The 15168-nt window shown below is 35.7% G+C and overlaps 1 protein-coding gene across 2 annotated transcripts in view; it reads right to left on the bottom strand.

The window, feature by feature from the left end:
- Positions 1–15168, bottom strand: part of NAALADL2 (N-acetylated alpha-linked acidic dipeptidase like 2) — a 936574-nt gene that overhangs the window by 692036 nt on the left and 229370 nt on the right. For both annotated transcript variants that reach the window (XM_032842372.1, XM_032842373.1), the window contains exon 2: positions 7751–8252. In XM_032842372.1, the coding sequence (XP_032698263.1) occupies positions 7751–8252 (502 nt within the window). The remainder of the gene's footprint in view (positions 1–7750; positions 8253–15168) is intronic.

The following is a 15168-nucleotide window of genomic DNA, read 5'->3' as shown; positions in this document are numbered from 1 at the left end:
AGAATAAGAAGGCATCATCAGAATATAGTGGATGCTAACAAGCAGGCTAAAATTTTAGACTCCTTAGAAGTATAGGGTAGCTGCAAGTCTAGGGTTCTTGCTGCACTTAGCTGGCCTGAAAAGAGTATGAACTTTCCCTTTCCAGGAGAAATTCATTCATACAATTTAAATGAACTAATTCTTACGATGTGATCCAGTATAGGGATAATATAGGACAAGAATGGCAAATCTTCATATGCACCTCTGATCAATTAATACAGGCTTCCCAGAATGTTGGTTTGAGGAGGACTCTGAGGCAAGGTCTAGGCACAATGATAAAGAGGATTATGGCTATCATAGACACAGAAGGGTCATATAACAGAAAATAGCAGTATGTGTGCAGCAAATTCACTACTCCTTTAGTTCAATGTCATTAAAGCCATGTAACATAACCAAATAATGTTGATGGCAAAGTTTAATTGGTACTATGAAAGATATCACTCAAATTACAGGTATTACTAATTAAATATACTATTGTCGCCAAAAGGCACTGAATGAGCAGGAAGAGGCGAAAGAAGAAAAGAAAAGGTGGGGGAGGAGGAGAAGCAGCAAAGCAATAGATAAATTTTAAAAGTACATTTCAGAAAAAGAGAAAACTAGATTTGAGAGTCCATTTCAACTTAGTATATCAAGTAATTAATAAAATATAAAGTATATGAAACAATATTGAATGCTACCTAGGTTTTCAGATAAGGTCTTGTTCATCAAGATATGGCTGAAGAAAATGTACATTTCCTACACTTTTAAGAGTTTATTACCAACTTAAAAAAAATGTGGTGTTCTCGTTATGTTTGCAAAGATCATTTCACAACATAACGTAATTCATGCTTAATTGCTTGTACCAACCCAGACAGTGATGAAAAATATTGCCTCGTCCAGATAATGCAGACATTTAAAAGTAGATAAAACCAGACAGCTTATTGTTCATTTTATTTTGTTAATGAATGTGTCTACTAAATAAAATCCAGAAAGATGGGGTACCATACATAAAGTAATAGACTATTTTACTCTTGTAATATTTTAAGTTTCTCAACTTGTAAAGGCCATGGAAAGAATCTATAAAGACCATGGGGGAAATTCTTAAAAAAGTAGTTCATACATGCAAAAAGAAATGCAAATGGTCAATTAAGATATAAAAAGTTTGTCAACATTATTTTTGGCCTATCAAAAGAAACAAAGGACTGGATGCTTGGCAGCTCTGAAAAGCAATTTGGCAAGACAAAGCCAATAACTAAACAAATTTAAACTCCCTGAATCTGTGATTTGTTTCTAGGAATCTATCAGAAAAGAATAATTAAAGAAGCAAAGACATATGTACAAGATTATGCTGAGTAAAATAAGTCAGGCAGAAAGAGTCAATTATCATATGGTTTCCCTTACTTGTGGAGCATAAGGAATAACACGGAGGACATTGGGAGATGGAAAGGAGAAGTGAATTGGGGGAAATTAGAGGGAGACAAACCATGAGAGACTATGGACTCTGAGAAACAAACTGAGGGTTTTGGAGTGGTGGGGGTGGGAGGGGGTAAGCCTGGTGGTGGATATTATGGAGGGCACGTACTGCAAGGAGCACTGGATGTGGTGCATACACAATGAATTTTGAAACACTGAAAATTAAATTAAATTTAAAAAAAAAAGAATGTTTGTAAAAGCAACTAAATGTTCATTTATAAGAAACAGGTTCAATAAATTTATGACATCTGTATAATAGAATACCAGCAGCATTTTAATATAATGATTTAAATCTATGTTCATTGGCATTAAAAATGGTTCTAAATATACTATAGGTTAAAAAAATTCTAAAGCAGATATGAAAGGCATATATGTGTTATAATACAATTTTGGTTATTGATTGGAAAAGAAAGAAAATGATGAAAGAGGGGGATAGGAATATGGGTGGCTTTTTATTAATGCTAATTTTCTCTACATATTTTACTTGTAAGTAAGAAAAACAACAATGTTCTTTCCGTTTAAAAAAGAACAACAACAAAAAAATGCCATGTTAGCCATAATTAAAATACAGCACATGTTTTCTTTCTCACCATTTCACAGCTTCTATAGCTGTCAAAAGTCAACACATTCCTGCATTCAAAAATAAACTAAACTTCATTAGTTCATCCATTTCAAATGTTTTATTATTATAGTATTATATTTAGTAACTAAAGTTTGAAGTTAACATCCTTTACTCAGCAATGTGCTTATGATCTTTAACACATACACACACACAGAGGTCATTCATTCGACAATACGTATGATAAATATGTGATAAAGGCTCAATGACTTCATTATATAATATACACAAAACATTAGACCTGCCACATTGAAGCTTCTTCTGAGTTAAAGTGCTCTCTCAACAGCCCTAGGTTAACGTGTTTTATACAAGGTGACCAGCATCTCAGCTGGCCAAAGCTGAGTAGACCAAGGATAAACACTTGACGCAGGACCACAGATGTCTTTGGTCCTCAAAATAAAATTTCATTCTGGGGAATAGGAACAGTAGAATCATATACTGGGGGATAGAGCAGCTGGTGCTGGGAGAAGAAAAAAAATAAGGCAAACAAAAAGTGGTAAAGATGGAAATGGAGCTAAGTTACTTTGGTGCTTCAACAGTTCAGTGAAAATCAGAGGAGTATGGTTATTGAGGTCCCTGGAACGGACTGGATCCTGAGTCTATATTAATAAGTCTTGATCAAGTAAATAATTCCTATTCACAGATTATTGGATGGGCCTAGCCTTCTCTTTTGATGCTTACAATAAACTGGCATCATCTAAGTGGTTACCTATTCTAACACACCAAAAGCATAGAATTAAACAACTTTCAACAGCCTATTTTGAGTCTGACTCATCAGAATGTATCTGCTATATATCTGAATACAGCCTTTTGCTCACACAGAAGCTCTGTGGAAGAGATAAACCAATAATGTAAAAAGTTAAGGTATTTTTTTCTTTTTTTTTAAGATTTTATTTATTTATTTGAGACAGAGAATGAGAGAGACAGCATGGCGGTGGGGAGGGTCGGAGAGAGAAGCAGACTCCCTGCTGAGCAGGAAGCCCAATGCAGGACTCAATCTTGGGGCTCCAGGATCATGACCTGAGCTGAAAGCCATCACTCAACCAACTGAGCCACCCAGGCACCCAGGCATTTTTTCAAATAGCAACAAGTTACACATAGACAGAAGGGACTGAGAGAATCAGAAGATTAATATATACACACATACATTTACACATGCACTAACATGGTCTTCATATTCCTATGCTAATCTTGAGCATGTCTACAAACAGGATCAAGTGTAACTAAACTGATTGGTTTTCTTTTATTTGGCCAATATACCAAGTCCTTGGCTTAAGTTAGTGTATTATGTGGGCTTTATTATGGGATAATTAGGTTCTTAAATTAGGATATACAGTCAATATGTCTATCAATGATTCTCTATGAATCATTCAAATATGTACTTTTCTATAATACTGAACATAAAAATAGCCCATGTGTATCCTCTACATTAGACAACTTTTAACTCAGGGAATAGAATCATAAAGTACTTTTCTTCTCTTCCATTTACATTTATTCATTGGGGCTAGTGTTTTTCTTATTCCTAGAATAAAACAAAACAAAACTCTATTAAGTCTGGTGACTATTATGTGACTTGAGTTCCTCTAGTGGGTAATTAAAATGTTCATTGTCATTTAGTAGCCAGAATTTTGAACTTGTTCCCACTTTTGACCATCTTTAAAGTGGAAGCCCTGAAGTCAAAGAAAGGAGAGCAGTCAGCTTCTTTGCTTTGTGTGTCTGTAACTTCAGGGCTGAAGCAAGTGAGAATAGGTAAAGAGGGAACAAAAGGTTCTCACCTGACAGATACTCTCATGTATGGCATGATACCTTCTGAATCTAGCTGGAGTTGTCAGCTGGCCTTTCCTCTTGTGTCTGCCTTGTGGGTTTTTTGGAGATCCATTTGATCCACTCCTGGGGACTTCTCATCTTCCTTTGATGTGGGTAATATATTCTCCTCCAGCTCCAATACTTACTCATTCCACAGCCCCATACTTCTAGCTCTGCCTGATAAGTTCTTTTTTAGCCATCCAGGAAGCTTTATTGGAAAATATCTGTAAGATACCCCCTCTTCCACATCTCTCATCTCCCCAACCCCTGAACTCCATTTGGGCTTCTGTAACAAAATACCACAGACTGGTTAGCTTATAAACATTTCTGATAGTTCTGGAGACTGGGAAGTCTAAGATCATAGCACTAGCAGATTAGTGGCTGGTGAGGTCCCTCTTCCTGGTTCATAAAGAATACCTCCTCACTGTGTCCCCACATGGTAGAAGAACTAGGGAGGTCTGTGGGGCTTCCTTTTATAAGATCACTAGTCTTATTTGTGAGAGATATATGTTCATGACCTAAACACCTCCCAGAGGTCCCATCTCCTAATACTATCATATTGAGGATCAGGATCAGAATATAAGAATGATGGGTGGAGGCACAATACTAGTGATCCTCTCTCTCCTATTCATTCACATTCATATTTTCTGTCTGTCTGTTTGCCTGGATAGAGTCCATAGAAGCAAACTTTCCCATAGGCCACCCAAAACCTCTTCTTTTGTACTTTTATCGGCAACTAACCAGTCTATCTTTTTACATAGACTTCTTAGGTAGGACTCAGGGACTCTGTGTGAGGCAGCTATCAAGTTCTTCCAAGTAGTTATATTTAACCCTTTTTTCACTGGACTTGAAGCTTCCTCCTTGAGAAGAAATTGGGACTTAACACCACTAGCATCTCTCTCTCAAAAAAATTAAAAAAAAAAAAAGGGAAAAGAAAAAAAAAACTTCGGTATCCACTTTTCTATTTCTTAGCTTCTCCAACCTTTCATAGGCTAAAACCGGGTGATCATCTCAGAGAATTATGTTACCCTCCCCAGCCCCAAGTTCTGCATGCTGGTCCTAATCAGAAACACAGTACCAATTGTCTTCAAGCCTCAGCTTTAACTGAGACATCAACAGTGTACTTTAACATTTTTATAGTTTTTTGTTTTGATATATGAGTAGTCATTTTTTTAAAATCAGAAAACAGCATATCCAGTAACTATATATAAAATAAATATATTTTATAATATAAGTAGGTATTATATTAATAATGTTTTGAGTATAATAATACGAAAAAAACAAATGGTAAGTTAAGTGATTTTCAAAATACCTAATATAATTGATCAATTAAATACAGATCTATTTCTCACTTATTCAGGCATTTATTTCTTCCCTTAGAAAAATACTTATTCAATGTCTGCTCTACAATAGGAACCTATTGCAGGGCTGAGCAAATTTGGTTCACTCCCTCATGGAGTTTCCAATATAATCTATTATAAAAAGAGTATCTTTTATATTGCACAATTTTTGGATGTTTGGAAAGAACTGACATAGTCTTAGAGCATGGGTAGAGATGGAAAACCGGTAAAGAAGAGAGAGAGCAACGGATGCACAAAAAACAGTCTGCCAATAAGAGCTCAAAACTGATCATAAATTGGTGAAAAGTAGTAGTAGGAAGGAACCTGTGACATACAGGTTGTGTATGCTGGGTAACTTAATAAATGCAGGTACTTATAATAAGGCACGTTGTTAGCATGACTATAGGGAAAAGGTAGTTTTGGGATGAGAACATGCTATTTGGAGAAAGTTGCTGTAAACATATTTGTACCAAAATATTGATTAAAGAAAAATCTCTTATCTCAATAAAGAAAACTATGCAGCTATCTGATGGAGTGCAGTTATGAATGTATCCAACCACTGAACACTGCCTGGTAATATAATTACTAGTGGTTATATTTTTGTAGCTAGCTTTGAAATATATATATTTTATTGGTTTTTAAGTTTAAGAGGAGAAAATATGCCCTACTGTCATGCAACTTCTATTCTGAGAAAAATAATGAATATTTTTATTTAATTATATATTTAAAATTTTAGAATCAGCTGCCTGTTTGCAGAAAGGACATAAATCAGTTTTTAAAGTTGTCTGCAATGCTGGGAGAAAAAAAAATAAGGCAAAGAAAGCAAGAGAAAGAAAATAAATAGGTAGGCTGGTTAGTACACAAAAGGCATATAGACCCCTTCTCCCCCTCCCCTTGTTCCAGAGAGCTGACCCCTTCAGAGAGAGTTTCCCAGGCTCTGAGTCAGCAGTATCCCTGCTGGGGTCAGCCAGTGGGACAACCAGTAGGATGCTACAGAACAGTAGAAATGGAAAAGATGTGGTACTTCTTACTTTTTCTTTGCCTTCAGTAGCTGAAGCTACATCTTCACTCCCCTGCATTTGTGTATATAGAAATTTCAGCTTCCACCAAGTTACCCCAGTCCCTTTATCTCTTCAGCCTAGGCTTAGTAATGGCTTCTTTTCTTTGGGCTGCCTCACTGTCCTGACTGCCCTCTCAGATTTTTATCTTTGGTGGAGTAATTTCTCTCCTTTCAGTGCCCTCTGCTTTAAATATTCAGAGAGTTTTCTGTTGTCTGTTAGATCATGACTATTACAATTACTCATTATAAGATAATGGGATATCTCTCAGCTCTATTCTATATAAACAGTTTTACATAGGGAAATATCATGGAAAGTCTTATCTGCATATTACCTTTTTATGCAACAATGAATAGCAGACACAGAAAGGTACAGCAAACAAATTGCCATTAGTCATTCAGATGTGATCTTTAGGAAGAAAATAATAACTCACCAATATCAATACACATGACATTCCAGCACATAGATTCAATGACACATTTTCAGTGGTTTGTTCCCTAGAAGATCCCTAAAAATGCACATATGCCAACACCTTGGCAGTAATGAGTACATGTAATACAGGAAGACTATCCTGGGGAAGCAGTAACCCTCTCACTCCTCTATGTCCCTGATTCACTTACGACTGTCCTTTCTCGGCACATGTGGAAAATACAGGGGAAAGCTGCTTTCCAATTCTTCATTTCATTAAAAATGTAACAACTCACCAAAGTTTCAAGATAACCTTTGCAACTCAACAAAAGTTTCAAGTTACCCACTAGTCATATGGCAATAGTGAAACTTTTCCTAAGAACTCAGAATTAATGCCAGTTAAAGAATATTTTCTGATCATTTAACTTAAAGATAAATACATTCTGTCTAGAGAGGTCATGTACAAACTTACCCTAGAGAGACAAATGAACTTTTAGAACTTCCTGATATATATGGAACCCGATGTTTAAAAAAAAAAAAAAAAAAAGTGCTCACTGAGAAGCCCAAGGATGCAGGAAACCAAATACTATCTGTGTTTATCTTAGATCTTAACCATAAGAGACAGTTACTTCAGCCCATAAAAGAGGTTTATTTCGTTCTGGTGTCATTAAAATTTTCAGTCATATGGCTAATGCCCTAGTTTTTATTACACATATATCCAGCTGTCTTTGCATCTCAATTTGGTCTACCTGGGCTTCCCAAGAGGGATAATATGCAATGCCTGGAATATTTTAGTCTCCACAGTAGCTGTGGTTCTTATAATCAATTAATAAAACAGCATCATAAATTCATATTATAGTATCATAAATCTGAAATGTGCACCCTCTCTGTGAAGGGTATGTTGGTAAGCTTTGTTGCTCAGCTTGCTGGACTAATCTTAAACCATGGCAAAATCACAAACAATACTCCCTGTGACATATCTTTCCCAGGAAATGCATCCCACCAACATCCATTTCTTCTCCACTTACCTGAAAGACTTCTTAATATCTTCTGCTTGGATTGTCTCGAGAATCTCTTGGTATAACTGAAGACCAAGCGTTGCTGAAGATGTAGCATTTGAAGGACATTTTTTATGTGCATAATAGCCTATCAAAATCCCAAAAATAAATAAAATGATGGCTGTGCAAAGTACTTTTAAGAGGCGGCAAAAGTTGCAGGGGTTGCTCTTTGGTGCAGATCTTGTGTAACGGGTAACATAGTCAGACTCTTCTTGAAGTCTCTGAAACCTTCCTTTGGGTGAAGTTGCTGGTTGAATGGAATCAAGATTGAGATCTGCAGTCTCTGGATTCTCCAGGTTCTGATTCTCAGCACTATCTAGTTGGAACTGGTCAAAACCAGGCTCCTCCAGTTCCTTTTCCATGTCCCATTCTAAGTCAAGGGCAGTGGCTTGAAGGTCATCATTGTCTAAGTACTGTGAATGCCCTGGTGCTCTTTGATCTGCATTCACCTTCTGATAGGCCATCTTTTTACCTGTGAAAATAAGGGAAGCATGTTTTCTTAAAATAAGTTATAAAATAAAATAAAGGAGACTCATTTAAATTGGAGTGGGGAGATCAGAAGGGTGAGATCTCATACCTTGCCTCAGCCAATGACACATCCCAACAGAAAGAGACATACCTTGCGTTCTCAACTTGAAGAAGCTTACTTTATTACGCCAGCAGGAGAAAGGAAAATTTTCTCTCTGTTGGGCAACAAGCTTAGCAAGTAAGAAAATACAACAACTCAGCCAGTGAGGACCCATCACCACTCAACTCTCACTTTCCTTCCATAGACTTTTCATTCAAAGCAGTCCTCCCATCCTTCTTCTACTCAGTAAAGCAACAGTTCTCTCCACTGATCTCCAAACTTTCCTGTGGTTTGCCAAAGTTTGCAGGTCCTGAATTGCAATTCCTCTGCTATTCCTGAAAAAAACCATTTGCTGATAAAATAATTGACTGTTTACTTTTCAGGTTGACAAAACAAATAATAATGAAAATCACCATGATGAAAACAAAAGAAAGCAGCAATCCAAATTAGATGCCCATAAAACTTTTAGTGATTATAATCAGGAGAAATATATTGTCCCTATAGAAAAACCATATATTCATTAATTATTTAATCTTCTGTTTTGCTGTTGATGTTTACAATAGGAAGAAAAGACAAAAAAATAAATAAATAAAAGTAGCATAAAGTAGAAGATCCTTGGAGAAACTATGAGAAAACATAAAATAGACATACACACAATCATTCCTTTGAAGCTCAGGAAACTAAAAAAAGTACAAGTGCATTTAGGATAATATATTATAATGAAGGCAAAATTTAAGCTTACACATTGTCAAAATCACTTTTAAGAAAAACTAAGGGCAGAAGCAATAAAGCTGTGGTTTAGTAAGTGAAAGAGGAAAAAAAAGAAAAAAGACCCTGGGATGATTTATATTATAAGAGCTATATTTAAAAAAGATATTCAGGGTAGAACAGAAATAAAAACTCAATGGATAGGACCACTATTGAAATACAAGAAGCAAAATATTGTATGGTTACCTCATCATGAGTTTTCAAAAGGATTGGAAACTTTAAGGCTACCACAGAAGACCAAATGTTCTGTGAACCTAGTGACATGAATTGGCCTGGACCACTGAACTTTAAATCAAAGTCTGTGATGGCATCCATCCAAAAAGGGAAACCTTATGCCAGCTAGGAGAGCTTGATTTCATAACCTTGCTAGAGGAGTGGCAGATGGAGATTTTCTCCCCTACACAGTTTTGGATGACAGTTTGTTATATCCTGCAGAGTGGTATTAAGCTAACTGGGCTAATTAACTACAAGTGGTCTTCAGTCTGTATTCAGTAACCCACTGGTGTATTATGGCTGCAGATTAGGAGTATTTATACTTAAATTTTCTGTGTATTAGATTTGTCATCCCAGCTGGATTCTAAGGTCCCTCACTATGTTTTATGGTTTTTCTATGTGTCCCACTGTGGTGGGTGAAGAACAGAGCTCAACAGACAACTGATTATCTAAGTGCCTTAGGGCCAGTGGTTAAATAAATTCTAATAAAAAGATACAAACAGGGACTTCATGAAAGGGAATGGCATCACGCACAGAATCATGGGTATGTACAACCCTAATCTGGGTTTGCAGAGGTCCATGTTAATTAAAATGTTCTGAACTTTTCAGAGAATTCAAACATAATTAAATATTCATCTTAAAAAATAAAAATTATAATTCTGTCTAGATATCTCTTCTGCTACCTCATAATCTAGGATTCATTCTTACCCAGAGTTGACTCAATAACAAGAAGTAATGCATGCCAGGTTCTGGGATAGGCGATGAAAACAAATATAAATGGGTCCTTAGTCCTCAAGTAAGGAACAATTCAATAAGAGATAAATGCATGAACGAACTTATATGTTAAATAAAAAATGCCCAGTGCCAGGGAGACTCAGGGGTGACTGGCGGTAGCATAGACTATGGGAAATTGTTCCCCAAGAAAGTGATCTCTGAGATACTTCTGGCAAAAGAGGAAGAGTGAACTAGGGATGACCAGGGGGGTGAAAGGATGACAATCAGGAAGGGGAAAATTTACAAACACACAGAGGAATGAGAATGAAGAGAGCATGGACACTTTAAAAAATCCAGAACTACCAGCAGACTATATACAAAGAAGGAACACATGGGCCAGAGATTCAGAGAAAAAATCTAGGAAAGGGTGACTTTGGGCAAAAGGCTTAGCTTCTGTGCAACCTATGGTCTTCATCTATGAAATGGGCATGGTAATAATATAAACTTCATAATGTTTTCATTAGATTAAGACGGTGCACCTAAAACATACATCGAGTGTTGCATAGGCTATATTTAGAAGGGACATCCCCAGTATTAGAGGAGAGAGGATTAGGCAGGATTGTTGGAAGAAATTAATTTAGTAATGCAGAAGAAATTATATGGGTCTGTAAGACATCATGGAGAGGGGGAGGTTTATGATATTCACCATGGACATTCACACATATATATGCTAGTTGTGATTTAGTTGTTTTACACTTAGTCTATACGTAGAGACAAAAGAGAAAAACACTGCATGACACACCAACTGTTATCATGAGGTGTTTATTTGATACTATATGTCATAATAGCCTCAGGAATGATTTTTCAGGCCATCTCCCATTGAGCCTCCCTCCTTCCCTTTAGCTTAGCCTAGGTTCCAAAATGATTCAAGGAAGCACAACCTTTGAATTTTATATTCGGTCATACCAAGACAGGGAGAAAAAGAGAGTAATAATTGGATTTAGTAATATTTATTCATCTACTTCAGGTGATAATTGATTAAATGGTAGAGGAAGGCTCCAAATCACACTTGGTTAATTTTTTTTTTAAGATTTTATTTATTTATTTGACAGAGACAGGAGATCACAAGTAGGCAGAGAGGCAGGCAGAGAGAGAGGAGGAAGCAGGCTCCCCGCTGAGCAGAGAGCCCGATGCAGGACTCGATCCCAGGATCCTGGGATCATGACCTGAGCTGAAGGCAGAGGCTTTAACCCACTGAGCCACCCAGGTGCCCCTAATTTTTTTTTTTTTTAATGGTAAAAGAAAATACTGGAGGATAGGAAAAACTTGAAAGAAGCAAAAATAAAGACTTGCTAAAATCCATACACATGAGAGGAAAATTCCTAAAGCAGAAGAAGAAACTGAGATCCAGAGGTGAATTATTCTTTAGACTAAGAAAAGTGATGTTTGGGTACATTTTTCTTAAAATGATTTGTGGTTTTATAAAAATATGAGGTTAATAAGTTGGCAGTAATGTAATATTAAATACCCCACAATTCAACCTATTTTAACATATATTATAAAATACTGCAATTTTGTAACACTAGTCAAGTTTTTTCTTATTTAGCTTAACCATCAATAAATCCCAGCTATCTGGCCATGGTATTATGATGTTTACTTCTTTAAGTGTTCACTTTATGCATTATTGATTAATTTATTTAGATACTGTCCCAAGGTGGTTTTTTAGACTTCTCCTGCTTTTCATTTTAATGAATCAGAGTCTCTGTCTTTAAAGGTTGTTTGAAAAATTAAACTGTAGACCATGGCTTACACTCAAGGAAGACTTGGCACACAGGAGTTACTACGGAAACACGAGATCTCTAATTATGACCTCTAATACAAACATTCAAAGTCATTTCTCCACAAATCATTTAAAAACCAACTGCAGTGATGAGGCAGAGTTTTCATTTCTAGCCTGACAATAGGCATTCCATCACACGTACATCAGCAATTTAACGCTTTTCAAACATCAGACAGAGCCATCAATTAGAATGTAATGCAGATACATATATGAAGTCCTCACCATGCTGGGGATCTGCCTGACACCTTTACTACCACTTCTGAACCCATTACACATTTATAAATTTACCCTAAATTCTCTCTTCTAGGAGAACAGTAACTGGGTCAAAGGTAAATGGAGCCATTTGATGTAACAACTTCCACAGTATTTCAGGAAAACTTCCAAGGAAATAAGTATGTGAGAACATAAACAATGAAGCATTTTAACCATTTATATGGCAAAACAAGTTACATATATATTATATACATGTTCTATATATATGTATTTCATATAAATTTAGAAAACCATTTACCTTTAAAACTACCTTGCTTTGAGGAATATAGTATAGCTTTTTTGCAAAAATACATATAAATCCCTGCCTTGAGAGTTCTGTTTCACTTTTTCTAAAATAAACGCCTCAAAAATAAGCCCAAATACTGTACTGAATAAAAGTACCATTATTCAATTTCGAGTCAGCACAAATTATTTTATCCACACTACAGAGAATGCAGCTTTCCTTAAAATAGCTATGCTCTGGGCACCTGGGTGGCTTAAGTGTTGGACTCTTGATTTCCACTCAGGTGATGACCTCAAGGTTGTGAGATCACTCCCCACATCAAAACCTGGGGACCCCGGAGTCAGCTCCATGCTCAACAGGATGTCTGCTTCTCTCCCTCACTCTCATCCCCTCCTCCTCACCAGTGTGCACACTCCCACACTCTCTCTTTAAAATAAATAAATCTATAAAAATAAGTAAAATAAAATAAACTATTCTCTGAGGTAAGTAGAAAATATAACAGTGTTTTTACCAAAACTTCAAATTCTCAACTATAATAGAAAAGATATATTATAAAAAGAAATTTTCAGCAAAATCAGCATGTCTTAGATATGATCATATAATTAGGCTATTCAAACTTCATATATTTTCTATTACTGATATTCACTTAATTTATACTGTCATATTATTTTACACCTAAGTCTATTTGAATAATTTAAAAAACTACATATAGATTTTAGAATCTGCCATATGACTCTTTCTCTAAAAGAGATATATAGTTGACCCTTGAACAATGTGGGATTAGAGGTGCCAACCCCACAAACAGCTGAAAATCCATGTACAACTTTTGACCCCCTCCAAACTTAACCAATAACCGACTGTTGTCTAGAATTCTTACCAATAACAGTCAAGGAACGCATATTTTGCATGTAAGATGTAGTATATACTGTATTCTTAAGTAAACCAGAGAAAAGAAAGTATCCTTAAGAAAATCCCAAGGGGAGGGGGGTGCCTAGGTGGCTTAGTCATTAAGCGTCTGCCTTCAGCTCAGGTCACGATCCCAGGGTCCTGGGATTGAGCACCACATTGGGCTCCCTGCTTGGTGGGAAGCCTGCTTCTCCCTCTCCTACTCCCCCTGCTTGTGTTCCTTCTCTGTCTCTCTCTGTCAAATAAACAAATAAAATCTTTAAAGAAAAAAAAGAAAGAAAGAAAGAAAATCTCAAGGAAGAGAAGATACATTTTCAGTACTACACTGTATTTGGGGGGAGGGGGGGAACCCATGTATAAGGGGACTGGTGCAGTTCAAACCAGAGTTCTACAAGGGTCAACTGTACTTAAGGTGTAGACCAGGTCATAGAAGCTTGTTACATTTCCTTAAATAGAAATATCTGTAGCATCCTTACATTCTATATTATTCCACTTAGTCTTTTTTATAAAATGCAATTTTTGTGAAAAGTAGAGTGTATTTTCCATGTTGTCAACATCTCTTCTTCACTTAGGTGAGATCTTTTCCCACCCAGGCCCACACCAAAGGCTAAATTGTTTTTAAAAATTCAATATACTAAAACATTCATCTTTTATATATACTTATCATCTTATACAAAAGAGAAAGCAGATACAAGTTGAACTAAAAGGTATTTTTTTCTAGGTTATGACAGGCTTAGATCAATAAAAAATGAATTTGTATTCTTACTGAGCATATGATTAGTTTAAAAATAAATTGTTACTTCTGAATGCTTTCTTTCACACATTTTCACTGGCTGAAACTAAATAAATTATATAGAAATAAAAGATGAATACAAAACAGGCAGAAATTTCAATACGTAACATACAGTCTCTGACTGCTGCAGATCTAGCCTAACAAAATGAATGGCTGGCAAATATTTCAGATGATAAATACATGTTAAACAGAAATTTCATTTAAAAGTTATATATTACTAATGCCACTTAGAAATATGGTCACAGCACTATTACTTTCTTGCTCAGCAATCACAATGAAGAAATTTATTATGTAAATGCTTTGCTTTTTCAATCTCTAAATTAGTATACTGTATAGGCAAACTACTTGATTTAAATCCTAGCTCTGCTATGAAATTTAGACCAGTTACTTAGTATCTTTATGCTTAAATTCCACATTTGTAAGATGGAAATAACAGTACTGTATTTTTAGCATTACTATGAATAAATGAGATAAATATTAAAGGTGCTTAGAACAAGATCTAACACAAGGTAAGTGATCCACTAATAAAGGGCTACTCTAGACACATAAGTTGAAGAGAATAGAAGAATTTGGAGCTTACAATTCTAAAGTACAGACTTAGTTAAATTAACTTATTTCCAGAGGCCATACGTTTCAGTAACAAGACCCTAGAGGTAATGAGAAATTGAGCAGTGGACTCAAGCATTTTTGAGAATGGGAAGTCTTCTAATTATTAGCTATGGCTCAGATAAGAGAGAAATGTGGCTAATATTTATATAGAAGCTATGATTATATTTCACTTACAACCACCACTTCTATATTTTGTTATTACAAAATTTCTTTTTAGGCTGTTTACAAAAAGAACACCAAAGTTCTTCTCTAACATTAAAGAGTTTGGTTTAAGAGTTTCAGGAATTAGTGATAATTAGTCATAAACATGAGTTATTTATGTTTGTTGTAGAAAACCTTGTTTGTCCCAGGTGATTGACTTCATGTAATGGATCAGATGATACTGATAGTGTTTTTAACTCAAACAATATAAGAGATTGGGTAGATCTTATTTGCATTAGAAACACATACAAGAGCTTTCCTACTTGTAGAAGTTATTTTA

The sequence above is a fragment of the Lontra canadensis genome, unplaced genomic scaffold (genome assembly GCF_010015895.1).
Source record: "Lontra canadensis isolate GAN:19392208 unplaced genomic scaffold, GSC_riverotter_1.0 scaffold129, whole genome shotgun sequence".
NCBI lineage: Eukaryota > Metazoa > Chordata > Mammalia > Carnivora > Mustelidae > Lontra > Lontra canadensis.
The sequence above is the reverse complement of the archived record's forward strand: the minus strand, read 5'-3'. Positions and strand labels throughout refer to the sequence as shown.